Source organism: Microplitis mediator, chromosome 11 (genome assembly GCF_029852145.1).
Source record: "Microplitis mediator isolate UGA2020A chromosome 11, iyMicMedi2.1, whole genome shotgun sequence".
NCBI classification, from domain to species: Eukaryota; Metazoa; Arthropoda; class Insecta; order Hymenoptera; family Braconidae; genus Microplitis; species Microplitis mediator.
In genome coordinates this window covers 18,490,915-18,507,938 of record NC_079979.1, presented here as the reverse complement: position 1 = coordinate 18,507,938, position 17,024 = coordinate 18,490,915, and the positions used below count along the sequence as shown (strand labels likewise).

The 17,024-nt window shown below is 26.0% G+C and overlaps 2 protein-coding genes across 4 annotated transcripts in view; one reads left to right on the top strand and one right to left on the bottom strand.

Moving 5' to 3' along the window:
- Positions 1 to 1,231, top strand: part of LOC130677856 (N-alpha-acetyltransferase 15, NatA auxiliary subunit) — a 33,261-nt gene extending 32,030 nt beyond the window's left edge. The window contains exons 8-9 of the mRNA XM_057484746.1: positions 13 to 121; positions 204 to 1,231. Coding sequence (XP_057340729.1) covers positions 13 to 121; positions 204 to 862 — 768 coding nt within the window. The 3' untranslated portion in view covers positions 863 to 1,231. The remainder of the gene's footprint in view (positions 1 to 12; positions 122 to 203) is intronic.
- Positions 1,232 to 3,302: 2,071 nt separating this feature from the next.
- LOC130677857 (synaptic vesicle glycoprotein 2B-like) lies at positions 3,303 to 14,984 on the bottom strand. 3 transcript variants are annotated; one of them, XM_057484747.1, is made up of 12 exons: positions 14,786 to 14,984; positions 14,533 to 14,610; positions 10,899 to 11,126; positions 10,646 to 10,808; positions 10,371 to 10,492; positions 8,010 to 8,254; positions 7,370 to 7,527; positions 5,780 to 5,972; positions 5,501 to 5,615; positions 5,251 to 5,410; positions 3,717 to 3,844; positions 3,303 to 3,642 (listed from the first exon to the last, which is right to left on the bottom strand). In XM_057484747.1, the coding sequence occupies exons 1-12, from the start codon at positions 14,808 to 14,810 to the stop codon at positions 3,563 to 3,565; spliced, it is 1,695 nt and encodes a 564-aa protein (XP_057340730.1). In that variant the 5' UTR covers positions 14,811 to 14,984; the 3' UTR covers positions 3,303 to 3,562. The 3 variants fall into 3 exon arrangements, with proteins under 3 accessions (XP_057340730.1, XP_057340731.1, XP_057340732.1); XM_057484748.1 differs by having other exon boundaries at positions 14,705 to 14,966; XM_057484749.1 differs by lacking the exon at positions 14,533 to 14,610 and having other exon boundaries at positions 3,304 to 3,642; positions 14,786 to 14,983.
- Positions 14,985 to 17,024: the final 2,040 nt, after the last annotated feature.

Sequence of the window (17,024 nt, the reverse complement as noted above, 5' to 3'; positions counted from 1 at the left end):
AATTAATTCCAGGTTGAAGATCCACTGGAACAAGCCATCAAATTTTTACAGCCACTGCAAAATTTAGCCGCTGATCGTATCGAGACTCATCTCATGGCATTCGAGATCTACATTCGTAAAGGTAATTTTCAAATAATTTATTTTGTTCTTCTTTAATTAAAATAAAATATAAATTAATGCTTGAAATTTCCATTTTTTTACAGGTAAAATTTTATTAATGTTACAATCAATAAAACGTGCCTACCGTCTAGATGCCAACAACCCCGAGCTCCATTCATGCCTGGTACGATTTTTAAAATTGACTTCAACCAACCAACAGCAGCAACTTGAAGTCCCAGTTGCTGAAGTTGTTAAGCGACAAACGAGTGAAATATTTTCTACCACCGACCCGGTTAAATTTAATTCAGATTTCTTGGATAAAAATATAAATTCATTGCCGCATTTGTTGCAAGCCGGACGTATGATGTACTTTTTAGATCAAAGTGCTCAGGCAAAAGCACTTTCGCTTGTTATCAATTGCTGTGATGATGAGAATGAAAGTAAAAAAGGTGGATTAGTTGGTGTAAATTTAAATAATTGTACGAGGATATTAGAAGCACTGCGTAACAATGATTTCGGTCCCTGTGATGAGGCAACAGATAAATATATAGCTAAATGTCACATACGTTTTCCATATGCTGAGGCATTTAGACCACCGGAGATAAATAAAATAACAGTGGGAGGAGCTGAAATAACAGCAACTACTCCGAGTGGTAATGCTGCAGTTGTTAATTCAGCTGCTCCAGTAAATATGAATCACCAGGTATCATTATCATCTGTGGGTAAAGATAACAAATCAACAACTAAAACAGCAACAATTTAAAATAAATATCAATTGTGATCAAATCCAAAATATGACAAAAAGCTCATTTGCGCACGTACATTATTAGCGATTTATAATGTGTAATTGTGTTGTTTGTGATTTAATAGAATGATGAGATTGGTCAGAAAAAACACATGAAAATAATAGTTAATTAATTAATTGACTGATTAATTGATTGATTAATAATACCGAGTAATAAATTATCTCAAGAGTTTTAATTTTTAATTTTTTCAAATACAATGATAATTGATGCGCGTCTTAAAATTATTGAAGTAACAAATAAAAAAAAAAATAAACAATAACAAGAAACGAATATAAATATGTGAGCAAACAATTATAAGTTCGTAATAAAGATCAATGAATTGAAAATATATTTTTTTTAATTAATACTTTTTAATCCTGTATTTAAAATTATGTATAAAAAGTTACGTCTGTGTGACTGGAGTTTAAGTAACTTTAGTTATATGTTGTTATTTTTTATGAAAAGTTCGTTTTTAAATGGTGCCGCGACCGGTTACCCTCGACAAATTAACCTGAAAAAAAATAACTTTGTTACATATAAAATAACCTGAAAAAATTCACATAAATCTATAACCATAAAATTCGAACTTGAAGGTAGTGATTCGAGTGGACAAATATCCGGTTATTAACCGGTAAGTTATTTGGCTATTCAACCGGTAAAATATTAATTTAGAAGATAAATATCTACTTGCGTCGAATGTGTATATATTTTAGTATACTAAGTTTTAAAAGCAATATGGCGTACTGAATTTTTTTTTATTGAAAAAATTATTACAAAAGTTGCTAACAATTTTTAGTCTACATTGTACACATCTTCAATCGCACATCAACGCCACCCACGGAGCAAAATTAACTACTTTGGTTATTTATCCGGTAAATAACCTGCTGTAAATTTGTAAAATAAGTAAAATATTTATTTTACTGGTAAATTCTCTTTCCTACTTGAAGGTCATTGTTGTTCAGGTTATTTTGTTCTAGGTTATTTTGCCAGGGTTATTTTGTCCGAGGGCAATTTGTTATGGAACCTTTTAAAAACTAACTGCTTTAATTTAAGACATTTTTATTACAATTTTTTATTACTAGGTATAGATTTTCTTAATATTTTATTTTAACTCCAATTTTTTGAAGTTATTTTGTTAATTTTAACCCTGCTTATTTTTTCAGAGGTTAACTTGATTATTATTTTGACTCTGGTCATTTCTTTAGTGGTTAGCTTGTTTATTATTTTGACTTTGGTGACTTTTTTGAGGTTATTTTTACGAGTGTTAATGTAGCAGACATCAAACAACTTAAAAATTATAAATAAATAGGGTAAATAATTTGAAAAATCATATTTAAAAACAACGCACTTACTGATTTTCAAATTTTTTAAATGCACATTTTTAAAAATTGTATTTTTTTAATTATTTACTCTGTTTATTAATAATTTTAAATTTAATGTCTGCTACATTCACACTCATACTTTGTCTCAATTATTTGAATTCCGATAATTAAGTAATTAAATTCTTAAAATTAAGTCGTAATTAACAATAACGTTGAAATTTTAATTAAAAAATTGTAAAAATAACTTTTGCAACATAAATTACAATTAAAATAAATAAAAGGTATGGAGTAAATAAATCTAGCGGCATGGAGTCAATTTCGGACCAGGTTTTTATCGGAAAACTATACAAATATATAATATGATTAATTGATTTAATTAATTAGCTTCGATGATTAATAATTATTTATTTAATTACTACTTTTTACAATAGAATGTAAAAAAATTTTTATACATTTCTTCTTTAATCGCCAGTAGTTCAACCCTTCGTCCGTCGCGCTATGAGCGCAGCGCCGCGATTTTTATTAAAAGATTATTTAAGAAGAAAATAAATTTCCTAGTCTTTTTAAATTTTATGAGTTCTTCTGCTATACTTTTTAGTATCGAAGAAATGAATGATAATTATTTTTCCGATATTTTAAATACTAAAAAAATAATTTTTTTTGTTGGAAAACCTGAGAAACTCGTCGATTTGCCGCTGACGCGAGTAAACGGGCGTTTAATTTGTTCGGATTTTCTGCGCAATGTTGCCAGTTACCACCGGCGACTCATTTACAGTTCATTTAATTCATCTCTTCCTTTAATATTTTTATTTAATGCAAAATTTTTATTTTAGTAAAAAAATTATCGAAAAAATAACAATTTTCCAGTCGTATAAGCTTGTGGTTTTAATTTTTAAAAATCATTGTTTCGATACTTGGCAACACCGTAAAATATTAATAATAAATTTACAAAAATGAGATATTTATTAAAATAATACATATTAATTAATAATTACATATTATTTGTACTAATTAATACATTATTTTTATCACAATAATCTCAATATATAACAAAAAAATATACTCTAATTAATAACAATTATTAATAATTAATTTATGAAAAACATTATTCTACTTCATACAAAGTATGTATAAAATTTATACATGAGCACCTTATCACTGGTAATTATTGTTATTATTATATTAATAATATCTATTATAACAAAAATTAAATAATTAATTAAATTAACATTATTATTAATATCTAATACGTTATTACGTTATGGATTATTTATACAAATGCGTACGTTGCGAGTAATTACAAAGGAGAAAAAACGCTGAGTTTAATTAACAATAATAATTAATTAATTAATTTATTTATTTTTTGCCGTTTAGTTTTATCGACTTTTTTAAGTCTGATGATTTTGATGGCACGAATAAGACTAGTATCGAACACACTGTAAATAAAAAATATTTTGTTAATTAATGGACTCATTGCTTAGATGAAATATTTAATTAACTGAATGCTTACCGATACAGGCGATACCGATCATAATAAATGGCCCTAAGCAGCTTAAATTAAACAATACTGGAAACAAAACATTACCAGTTACGGCTCCTACCCTACCGAGCATCATCGTGGTTGAAATTGCCATTGCTCTGATTAATCATAAATAATTAATATCATTAATTGTGATTAGGAACAGAACATTGTAAAAAATCGGGAGTGATTACAGATTTTATTTAAATCCGGATTCACTCCGTCACTCGGTTCTGGAGTTTTTTTAAAAAAAAACTCCGCATATGGAGTAAATAGAAAGTTTTTATTTTAAGTGGAGTGATTTCGGAGTGATCTGATCAATTAATGAAAGAAAAGTTTCTCATTTCTTCTCATTAAGGGGAGAAGCTGGTCTGAGATACAAAAAAAAAGAGGATATTTTTGTTAATTTTTTTTGAAAACTTTTTTGTGTAAAAAATTAATTATTTAAATTTGAATTTTAAAATTTAGCGGGAAAATTAAATTTTGAAATGCGCAGGAAGTAAATTGAATTGAATTAAAAAATAAATATTTTTAAAGCAATTCAGGGGGAAGCTAGTCTGAGAGACAAAAAAAAAAGCATATTGTGATTTTTTTTTCAGAGTACGTTCGTTATTAAAATTCTCAAAATTTGTTACGTTATTAAGCATCATTTCAAAAATATTCTCCTAAATTTTCGGAAAAAAATATTGAAAAATAAGCCAGTGGTAGTGGGGAGAGACGAGTCACCTCAAAAAAAGTTTCCATGCCGTAGGCAGGATAACTCATGACTGCCTCATTTGAAATAAAAAAACCAAAAAGATTTCTTTAGTACATAAGTTTATCTAGGATTTGAACGAAGGAATAAACAAAATATTCATTTTTGAATTTTTGGTAGAGGTGTAATAAAAAAACTCTGATTTTTCTCAAAAATTCTTCCTTTTGTTTAATTAAAAAATAAGTAGTTATTGAAAAAAAAATCCTTCGTTCAAATCTAAGATTAACTTACGTACTAAAGAAATCTTTATGGTTTTTTTATTTCAAATGAAGCAGTCATGAGTTATCCTGTCTACGGCATGGAGACTTTTTTTGAGGCGACTCGTCTCTCCCCACTACCACTAGTTTATTTTTCAATATTTTTTTATGAAAATTGAGCAGAATATTCTTGAAATGATGCTCAATAATGTCACAAATTTTGAGAATTTTAATAACGAACGTACTCTGAAAAAAAAATCATGAAAATACACTGGTCACAAAAATTAAGGGATAGAAAAAAAAATTCGAAATTTTTGGGTGATTTTCAACATGCTGTAACTCAGTGAAAAATGGTCGTAGAAATAAATAAAAAAAATCAAATTGTAGCCTCAAGTTTCTAGTTTTCAGATCTGGGCCTCAAATTTTTTTATCGTGCACGGTTCCGGAGTAATCTTAAGAAAACCGACGAAAAAAAAATTTCAAAATTTTTGCTTGTCTTCCAACATGCTCTTTTTTTGTCTCTCAGACCAGCTTCCCCCCATAATAAATAAATAAATAACTTAAATAAAATTACCTTAACAGTGTAGGAAAATTATCAACAATAACATTATTAACAGCAGCACCTCCGACACTTGAAAGTGCGACAAATACTGAAGAAATTCCTAAAATTCCACTGGAATCTTCAGCCCAATATAATGTGCCGCAGCACGAACCCGCAGTTAAGAAACAAAATACTAAAAAATATATAAAGACAGACATTATTGATGAATAGATAAATATGAAAATTCCTCAGCATACTTTTACCCAAAAATAATAAAAATTACCCATAAGTTTCTTTGTCCCAGCGCAATTAATCAGCGACCCCGCTAACGTGTATCCAATAACTCCAGTAAGTGCGATAACAATCGAATTTAAGTAAACCGTCGAATTAAGAACGACCTTCAATAAATAAATATAAAAATTAATAAATAATTAAAATGATAACGAATAAATAAATAATATATAAAAATATGAATATCATTATAAACAACTCGCAAAAATCTAAAACAAAAAATAGTCATATATATTAATAAATTTATAAACATTTCGAAACATGAACTTACGGGTGCACAGACTTTTTCTATTGTCATCGTATCATTGTAATAATCATTAACATTTTTATAACTATTATTACTTTTACTAGTCTGTTGCAACATGTCACAAAGCGACGGTTTCGAAGTATCTTGAGCATGCGTTGATTCATAGGTTTCAATCATTGCAAATAATTGCGGCATCCATAGTCTTATTGTGCTTGATCTAATTTTTTATCAATAAATAAATAATTCAATTATTAGTTACGGTTACTCATATTTTATAAATACATATACATATATATATCATTAACAGTAATAATTATACAACAGAACACTATTTATTCCAATCTTAATTTAAAACATAAACTGTAATAAATAGTTAATTAAAAAAAATTAATTTATAAATAATTAAAATAAATTATTCTTAATTTTTTAGATAAAGTTGTTGTTGTTATTTGATGTTTACTTGTAATTTTTATATAAAATTTCGTCTTCCGACTTTATCTAATACTCATTTATCTTCTTGATTTATTTTCGTCTGGATAATAGGATATTACAAACCTAGGGAGGAAATTAGGACATTTTGACCACGCGTGAACTCCGTGGTGGTTTTTCACCAGATCTGCAGCTGAAAGTTTGAATTTTTATGTCTGTTTGTAGGAAGAATGGCACATGCGCTAATTTTTGTCACTTGATTTCTTATATAAGAAAAGAAAGACTTTTTTCCCTTAAAACAGAGGCAAAAATTTAAACTTTAGGTGCAGGTCTGATTTTTGCCTTATTTTTTAAATGAACAGTTCAAATTTTTGACATTACGGGGAAAATATCGGTCTTAGTAAAAAAGTTTTCGAACAAAAGTTGTAGGAAATTTAATTTTGTTAAAAAAATGTTTCTTATGATTTTTTTATACGATCAATATTTTCACCGTAATTCAAAAATTGAGATTCATAATGAACGATTCAAAATTTGGGGAATTATAAAAATCTTAATTTTGAAATTACGGCTTTTTTATTAGTCCTAAGAAAAAGTTATAAGAGACATTTTTTTTAGAAAATTAAATTTCCTACAACTTTTATTCGAAAACTTTTTTAATACGACCAATATTTTCCCCGTAATATAAAAATTTTCAGACCACTAATTATTAATTATTTTTAAATTAACCCAAAAATCCTGGCCCTAGTAATATAGTTAGCCGCTTCTGCCTTCGGATCGAGTAGGAAATTACGTCGGTTAAAATGTCCTACTTTTCTCCCTAGGTGTGCAATATACTGGTTCCATGACAACTGATCCCCGACAAGTAATCACACGATAATGGATCCCACAGACAACTGATCGTTGATAAAAATCAATTGTTGATGGGATCAGATGTCGGTGAGATCAATTTGGAGGGATCACTTGTCGTGGTATCAAATTGTTGGGATCAATTGACGGCACACTTAATGTATAATTATTTATTGTCTCTCCACTTGATAAAGTCGGGAGACAAACAAAGTTTGTAAAAAACAAATAAACAAACATTAAATATCACCAACGACTATCAAAAAAACTGTTAATAATTTACTAAAATAATTAATCACGAATATGAGAACTAGACATTTAAATTTATAAATAATAATTTACCCAATTGTTCCGCAATATTGTATTGATCCAATGAGTATTAATTTATAAATATGAGGTGCTTTAAAAAGTGGTTTCATTTGTTCCCAACCATTGTACAAGCACTCTCTCAATGTCTTACCATTATTTTTAACAAAATCTTCATCTTTTATTCTCGTTACCTATATATTTATAATAAAATATAAATAATATTAATTATTTATTAAAACAATAGTAATAATAATATATATATTTATATATTTATCAGTCTCACATATTAAGATCCATAAAAAAAAAATTAATAGTAATTATTATTAAAATAAATGATATTAAATCCCGATTACTACCTGATCAGGATCATGAAAGCCAGACAATAGAGTTATAAGATAGTAGCCATAAGTCACAGAATATTATTGGTAGAAATTGGATGACACTCATTTGTAATTTGAACCAACAGGTATATATTCTCAATCAACACACAGAGTTACATATAGTTGTTTACAGACACAATTATCACTCTGTTAATGCTCGAGCTGAGAGAGAAAGAAGGATCGTGTGAGATCCCTAATGATCCCGCGCAAACCGCACACGGTTTCTCAATACTTTTTTTTTTTTTTAATGAACAATACGAACGATTTGTAATAATTATAGAACAATTACTTACCGGGAACGTCTTTGGGTCGTTGCCGGTGTTGAGGTGATAGATGTGACGTAACACATCCAATGCTTCGTCATCCCGTCCTTTCGATAATAAAAATCGCGGACTTTCTGGGAACCAGGACAGCGCAATGAATGCCGCTAATTCGGGAATTGAACAGACTATTAAAAATACGCGCCATGGTGTCAAATTATATGTCGAGTCAAGTATGCTGATGTTCAATTCCTGTGGCAAGATGAGCCATGCAAGACCTGAAAATTTTTTTATTTTATTTTCATTTTTTATGGACGTGGGAATGTAACTGACGGCGGGTTTTTTAATTAATTAATAAATGAAATTTTAAAAATCGGGAGTGAATTTGAAATGATACTGAAGTTAGCCGACGTCCAATAACTTTTGGATTTTTTTCTAAACAATAAATTATTTTAAAAAAAATATTCAAAAAAATTGCACCTATAGTTTATCAAATTTTCTACATGTGCATTTTTTTAGTTTTATTTTTTTTTTTAAATCAAGTCGTTCAAACGAAAATTCGAAAATTTTGAACTGTCTGCTAACTTCAGAATCATGAATTTGAATCCGCATTCACTCCGATTTGGAATTTAAATATTAAACTAAATTCCGCTTTGGAGTAGATTTCACTCCGAGGTAAATTTCGTTCCGTATTCACTCCGGATTTAATTCGCGTTCACTTAATAAATGCGTATTTAAATAATTTAAAAATTAGTACGCGCGTTTTTTTAAATTTCATTATTTAAAATAATTTACTTATTTGTTTATTTTAAATTTATAAATTGTCTCATGTCTGCTACATTCCCACTAATTTTTATGTTTATTATTTATCGTTACACTGTAAAAAATTTCGGTGTAAAAATGGACCCAGAGAACTTTACACGGTCGTGTAGTGTGAAATTTTCTCGGTGTAATCTACTTTTTTTACACCATTCCGTGTTACTCGTAATTTTAATTAACGAGCAACAAACGATCATTGAATATTTTTAACTATGTATTTAATTAAAAACTACATTCATTTTATTTAGATACACAGTTTAAAATTTTTTGTTCTTGTATAAAAATTCAATGGTTAAATATTTTGTGTAAATTATTTGACACCATCAAGTGTAAATTTAACTAAAGTTTAATGTGTTGTCTGATCTCAACAATTTTTAAACCCGTATTGTTGTTTGACACAAGAATAATGTGTTAAATTAACCCAAAAAAGTGAGCGGACCGTTTGGGACATGTGATTTGTGTTAAATTTAACACCAATTTTTAAACTGTGTTTAAATTTTTCTTCTTAACGCAAAATTATCATGAATTATAAATTTACACGTTTGGCGGAGTAAAAATTTTAAATTCACCGCCTAAATTTAACACCGAATTTTGTGTAATTTCCACACCAAAATTTTTACACCGAGACATTTACACTACACCGGGTCCAAAAATTTTTTTACAGTACTCTCCCACTTTTTAAAAATATTTAATGACCTTGAACTGTCATCGTATCAAAATTTTATTAATTAACCGAAGAAAAGTTGTTGTTAATTTTAAATTGAACGAAATTTGGTTAAAAAATTTCAGTTAAAATTTTGAATCAATTTTCAAATTTGAAATGTCAAATTTTGTGGACTGAAATTTATCTAATTTCGTTTAACTTTTAACCGACAACAGCAATAAGTTTTTTTTTTTTTAAATCTATATCCCGGTGAAAATATAAAGACGTCATTTCGTTAATTAATAAATAAAATTTTAATGCAGTGATGACAGTTGGAAGTCATTGAATATTTGAAAAAAGTGGGAAGGGGAGCACTGTCTGAGAAGTAGACCGTTTGGGACATGTGATTTGTGTTAAATTTAACACAAATTTTTAAACTGTGTTTAAATTTTTCTTCTTAACGCAAAATTATCATGAATTATAAATTTACACGTTTGGCGGAGTAAAAATTTTAAATTCACCGCCTAAATTTAACACCGAATTTTGTGTAATTTCCACACCAAAATTTTTACACCGAGACATTTACACTACACCGGGTCCAAAATTTTTTTACAGCATACACTGTAAAAAATTGGGAGTGATTTCGAAGTGATTACGAATTTTAATTCAATTCGAATTCCCTCCGTTACTCGGAGTTATAAAAAATCACTCCGCATACGAAGTAAATAGAGAGTATTTTTTTTTTAGCGGAGTGATCTGGATTTCATTTAAATTTCATTTGAATTTAAAAATAAAAAAATTAATCACACAAATAAAAATAAAAAAATTATTTCATTGAAATTTATGGAAATCGTAACACGTGTTCGCTTTAAAAAAAAAATACTAAAAATTAAACGTCACCTTCTATAATTAAAAAAAAAAAAAATACATACATGGCATCGATATATTTCCAAGTGAAAAAAAAACCCCGAGCCACATGTAAATCCGCGTGCGTTCTTTCTCGCCATGTACTTCAGCAAGATAAGACATTAATGCAGCAAAAGGCCCGGATATCCTGTTAAATGATCGATCATTATTATAGTTATCTATTATTAATCATTGATGACACACTCGGTAAAGTTATTTCATAGTCGTATCTTGACACACTTAATTACTAGTAATTATTTGTTGTCAAGTTAAGAGCAAGTAATTGATCTATTTTACTCACACAATGCCGCCAAGGAACTTGAATAAAATCAATAGCCAGGATGTGTGAGCGAATGAACTTGAGAAGCTCACAATAAACGTCATCAAGTAGCCCCATGCAAGGATATTTTTACGTCCGTATGTGTCTGTTAAAAAACCCCATATGAAGGACGTTACTATCATACCTGGAATTTTTCATTGGCTTTATTTATCTTTAATTAATTAATTTATTGATTGATTGACTGATTAATTGATTTGTTTATTGATATAATCACCTGCAAATGGCATAGAGTTGAGTAGACCCTTATCAAAGAGCGTAAGATTAAGATCACATTCTGCTGATGGCAATGCATAAGGCATTGAACTTGAATCAAAAATACACGCCCAGGCTGCTGGCAATATCGCGAGTAATAATAAGTAATTAAATTTTCCGTAACCAGCTAAAGTTATTGCCTGTTCAAAATCAACTGTTCCATCGGGTGATCCGCCTTTTTCAATTTCATCTGTTTGTATTTTTAAAAAGTTTTGAATTTTATTAATACTTTCATGGTAACAAAATTTTTATGATTCTGAAGTTGATTCAATTAACAGTTTTTGAATTTTTCAACGAATCAATTAGAAAAAAAAATTTAAAAAAAATGCACATGTAGGAAATTAAAAAAAGTATAGGTGCAATTTTTTTAATTATTTTTTTTTTTAATTCATTGTTTTTGAAAGAATCCAAAAATTATTACATGAGATATCGTAATAATATATAATTTTGGTATCGTGAATTTTTCATATATATCAATTTTTTAAATAAATGATATTATTGAATGTAATTAAAAGTTATATATATATTGGACTGAATTTTTTTTTTCACTTTTCAAAATCATTTTGTGTATGATAGAAAAATTTCCGCGCGGCGGAATTTGAATTTTTAATGAGACTGAAGTTAGCCGACGTCTAATAATTTTTGAATTTTTTTTTAAACGATAAATAATAAAAAAAAAATATTAAAAAAAATTGCACCTATAGTTTTTAAAATTTTCTACATGTGCATTTTTTTAGTTTTCTTTTTTTTTTAAATTAAATTGCTGAAAAAAAAATTCGAAATTTGTTATTGTCTGCTAACTTCAGAATCATAATTTTTATAGGTCGTTTTTAAATAAAAAATATAATGGGAAGTGATGTCACTTATTTTTCATAAAAATATTATTTTAGATTTTAAAAACAACAATAAAAAAATCATATCTTTTTTTTTTTATGAGAAATTTAAAAATTATCTGAAACTTTAGATTATTTGTTTTTTTCTTTAGTGAAAAATAAAATTTATTTTAGTAGCAAACGTAAAAAAAAATATTACTGCCATGCCAAATGACAATATATTTATATATATATATTAGACTGATTAAAAAAAATCGACTAATTTTTTTTTTCTTCAATATATCGAAAATATTGTTGGAAATGACGACAAAAAAATACTGATAGTTTGAGCTCTTAATATTAATATTAACAACTGCGCATCGCGATTTTCTATTTCCCGTTTAAATAACATGGGAAAATTTATTCTTTAAGCTTTGGAAATTTGTAGCTCTCGGTGGGACCAATACTTTTAAATGTTCAAGACATATTTTTATGGAAAATTTGACGCTCTATAAAAAAGGTCTTTTATAATTTTTCGATATTTTTATTTTTTCAAAAGTTATTCGAAGTTAAAGTTAGATTGACGATGAATTTTTACATTTTTTAAATTTTTTGACGCAACCATCAACTTTATCGGAAAATTTTACAGGACATTTTTTGTAGAGCATTTTATTTCCTACAACTTATCTCAGAGAAAATTGTCGATATTTCTCATAAGTCGTATGTTATTTGCAATTAACTGGAAATTTTCTTAAATAATCTAAATTTTGTTGCTTAAAATCAATTATATTAAATTTTCAGTTAATTGCAAATAACTTACGACTTGTGAGAAATATCAAAAATTTTCTCCGAGATAAGTTGTAGGAAATAAAAGGCTCTACAAAAAATTTCCTGTAAAATTTTCCGATAAAGTTGATGGTTGCGTCAAAAAATTTAAAAAATGTAAAAATTTATCGTCAATCTAACTTTAACTTTGAATAACTTTTGAAGAAATAAAAATATCGAAAAATTATAAAAAAACTTTTTTGTAGAGCGTCAAATTTTCCATAAGAATATGTCTTGAACATTTAAAAGAATTGGTCCCACCGAGAGCTACAAAATTCCAAAGCTTAAAGAATAAATTTTCCCATATTATTTAAACGGGAAATAGAAAATTGCGATGCGGCAGTTGTTAATATTAATATTAAGAGCTCAAATTTTCACAGTATTTTTTTATTGTCATTTCCAACAATATTTTCGATATAACGAAGAAAAAAAAAAATAGTCAATTTTTTTGAATCAGTCTAATATATATATATTTTTTTTCCAAATGAATTAGTTATAAAAATAAATATATAATTATTTAAATAATTTTTAAAAGACACGTTAATAAAATATGAATGATATATGTTTATTTTTTATAAACATTAAATTATTTATTTATATAATTTTAATGAGTAATTTGTCACGAATTGTAAATTCTTACATTACGTATATTGCGATAAAAATACATTAGTATAAACAATAAATAATTACAAATTACAAATTAATTTAAATGAAAATTCAAATTTGAATTACTTATAATCACCAACAACTCTACTCATCAATTAATAACGCGTAATTAAAAGAATAAATAACTGTTTTATTGATTACCAATAAAATAATAAAAATAAACTAAATAATAATAATAAATATAAATATCTCTCGATGTTTGCAAATCGGAAACTAGTTTCTCTGTTGATTGCATCATTTTCAATGAATATCCCGCGAAGTAGTTATTTTAAATCACATTATTATTTTATTAATTTATAAAACATGACATCGAAAGTTGAATTATACATAAAGAAAAGGGTGAAATCCGTGAACGATAAGATTATCATAAGAAGATCGCCGTGATCTACGATAATATTTAATAATAATCATTTTAAATATTTAAATGTCATCGATAAATTTATTTTTAAAATTAAACCAATAATTAATTTGAACTTTAAAAAATAATTTATATACATATATATATTTTTTATCAACTCTCGAAATATCTCGAAACTATCTTCTTAAATTTATATCATTGTTTTAAACGTAAACAATGAAATCATCTTTACTGACACATCCAGAGATAATTAAGGAAAAGATTAAAAAAATTTTCCAATACGCGTATGATAAAAAATTAAATATTTATCACTGTAAATAATTAATTAATTTATTTATTTATAAACTTAAATAAATATTTAGTTAAAGCGACCCAGATTACAACATTAAGCTTAAAATTATTTGTTTTAGTATGCGTTAGAGTATTTATTATATGACACTGAAGTTACCAGACGTCGGACAGTTTTTGAATTTTTTTAAAAACGATTAACTATAAAAGTAAAATATTTTGAAAAATTGCACCTATAGTTTATTAAATTTTCATGATCCTGAAGTTAGCAGACAATTCAAAATTTTTGGATTTTTTTTTGAACAATAAATTTAAAGAAAAAAAAAAACTAAAAATATGCGCGTGTAGAAAATTAAAAAAACTACAGGTGCAATTTTTTCAAATATTTTTTTTCTTCTGGTTTATCGTCTAAAAAAAAATCCGAAAATTATTAGACGTCTGCTAACTTCAGTATCATAAATTTTCTACGGCTGTATATTTTTAGTTTTTTTTTTTTTGTAATTTATTTGTTAAAAAAAAAATCAGAAAATTTTTTACTGTCTGCTAACTTCAGGATCGTATTTATTATTTATTATTATTATTATTATTATTATTATTATTTTGAATAAGAAGAAAAAATAAAATGTTTAGTTAGAGTTTTCCATTACCAAAAGTAGAACAAATATCTTTTAAATCCTCTTGTCTAAGCCATGGCGGTGTATTGTCGATGTAAATCGGCCTATCAGCTGTTAAGAATTTATTTAAAAATATAAACAATTACAATAGTTATTAGTCACATAAATAAATAAATAAAAAAAATATAAAATAGTTAAATTTTACCTATCACCATTTTTAATTTAAAAGTATAAGCTGAGAAAATTAATAATTATTCTTTTTAAAAAATTATATTACAAAACTTGCCTTCGGGTTTTATTGGGGGAGTCATGGAATTTATAGAGAATCACTTTGACACAATTTTGAAAATTTTTTTTTGAATGTTAAGTTATTTGTGCGAATTATTTTTTAAATTATTTTGTAAACTATTTAAAAGAGCTAGTCTTTGAGATGTTACTTGCAGGTATCGTTAACTCTGAATGGTAGTACTGATATCAGTACAAACGATGCAAGCACACTCAGTCATACATTCTGTTGCAGTTATCTCACGATAAATATATTAAAGAGGGGATTATAAATACTTAACTTTCTATATCTTGTTATGCTGGGGATTTTATATATATGTATATATAACTTACATTCTATTATTGAAGATGATAATTACGTTCCAGTAATTATAGTTTTTTTTTTTACGCGCGTAATGAATAAATTGATTTTCATAAATTAACAAATAATTTTGTAATCTTAAAGCTAGCAGACAATTAACAATTTTTTGTTTCAAAAAATTAATTTAAAAAAAAACTAAAAATATGCACATGTAGAAAATTTAAAAAACTACAGGTGCAATTTTTTTAAATATTTTTTTTTTTATAATTTATGGTTTGAAATAAAATCCAAAAATTATTAGACGTCGGCTGACTTCAGTATCATGATTCTAAAGTTAGCAGACAATTATAATTTTTGGATTTTTGTGTCAAAAAATTAATTTAAAAAAAAACTAAAAATATGCACATGTAGAAAATTTAAAAAACTACAGATACAATTTTTTTAAATATTTTTTTTTTTCTAATTTATGATTTAAAATAAAATCCAAAATCTTTAGACGTTGGCTGACTTCAGTATCATGATTCTAAAGTTAGCAGACAATTATAATTTTCGGATTTTTGTGTCGAAAAATTAATTTAAAAAAAAAACTAAAAATATGCACATGTAGAAAATTTAAAAAACTACAGGTGCAATTTTTTTAAATATTTTTTTTTTTTCTAATTTATGGTTTAAAATAAAATCCAAAAATTATTAGACGTCGGTTGACTTCAGTATCATGATTCTAAAGTTAGCAGACAATTATAATTTTCGGATTTTGGTGTCAAAAAAATAATTTAAAAAAAAAACTAAAAATATGCACATGTAGAAAATTTAAAAAACTACAGATACAATTTTTTTAAATATTTTTTTTTTCTAATTTATGATTTAAAATAAAATCCAAAATCTTTAGACGTTGGCTGACTTCAGTATCATGATTCTAAAGTTAGCAGACAATTATAATTTTCGGATTTTTGTGTCAAAAAATTAATTTAAAAAAATACTAAAAATATGCACATGTAGAAAATTCAAAAAACTACAAGTTCAATTTTTAAAAATATTTTTTTTTTATAATTTATTGTTTAAAATAAAATCCAAAAGTTATTAGACTTCGGGTGACTTCAGTATCATGTAATTTTCACTTGATAAAAATTATAATTATTATTTAGAAAAAAATAATAATAATAAATCATTAAGAAGATTTTAAGACTCGAGTATTAGAGCGTACGACTTTATAATAAATTGATCATTTAATTTTATTTATTCAATGCAAATCTGAGATAATATTTATGACACTTAAGATAAGAACTATATTTAACTATTTTCCTGTTTAATTATTAAATTGCTAATAAACAAAATCTTACGTAATTCAGAAATTAATAAAAAGATTTTTGATCAAGGAAAAAAAATACATGTACTTAAGTTATAAAAATAATAGAACATAAATAGGCTTAGAATGAGTGCAATAATTATCTTGAATAAATAATAAATAATACTGTACAATGAACTGCAAACCGCTTAAAAAGCTTAGGGAAATATTCCACAGACTTAAAATATAATTTTATAATAAAAATAAAATAAAAATTTTCCAGTTGTCTGATTACGTGAGAGACAATATTCATTTATTTGTTTACTTACTAAATAAAAATATTAATACAAACAATAAATTAAAATTAATCTATTACGAGTTGATGATTAAAGTCACGAGTAAAAGTTCAATTGATTGTACAAGTTATCGTAATAATTTACCATATTAATTATTATAACTAATGTCTTTATTATTCAAAACTCATTAGAAGTTTCATTTATTTAATTACTTCAGTAATTTTTTTAATTTAATTATCTCTGAATTTTTTTTCCGATGCAATTTTAAGTGCCGGATATATAAATTGTTTAATTTATGATTAGGGCCAGGATTTTTGCGTTAATTTAAAAATAATTAATAATTAGTGGAGTGAAATTA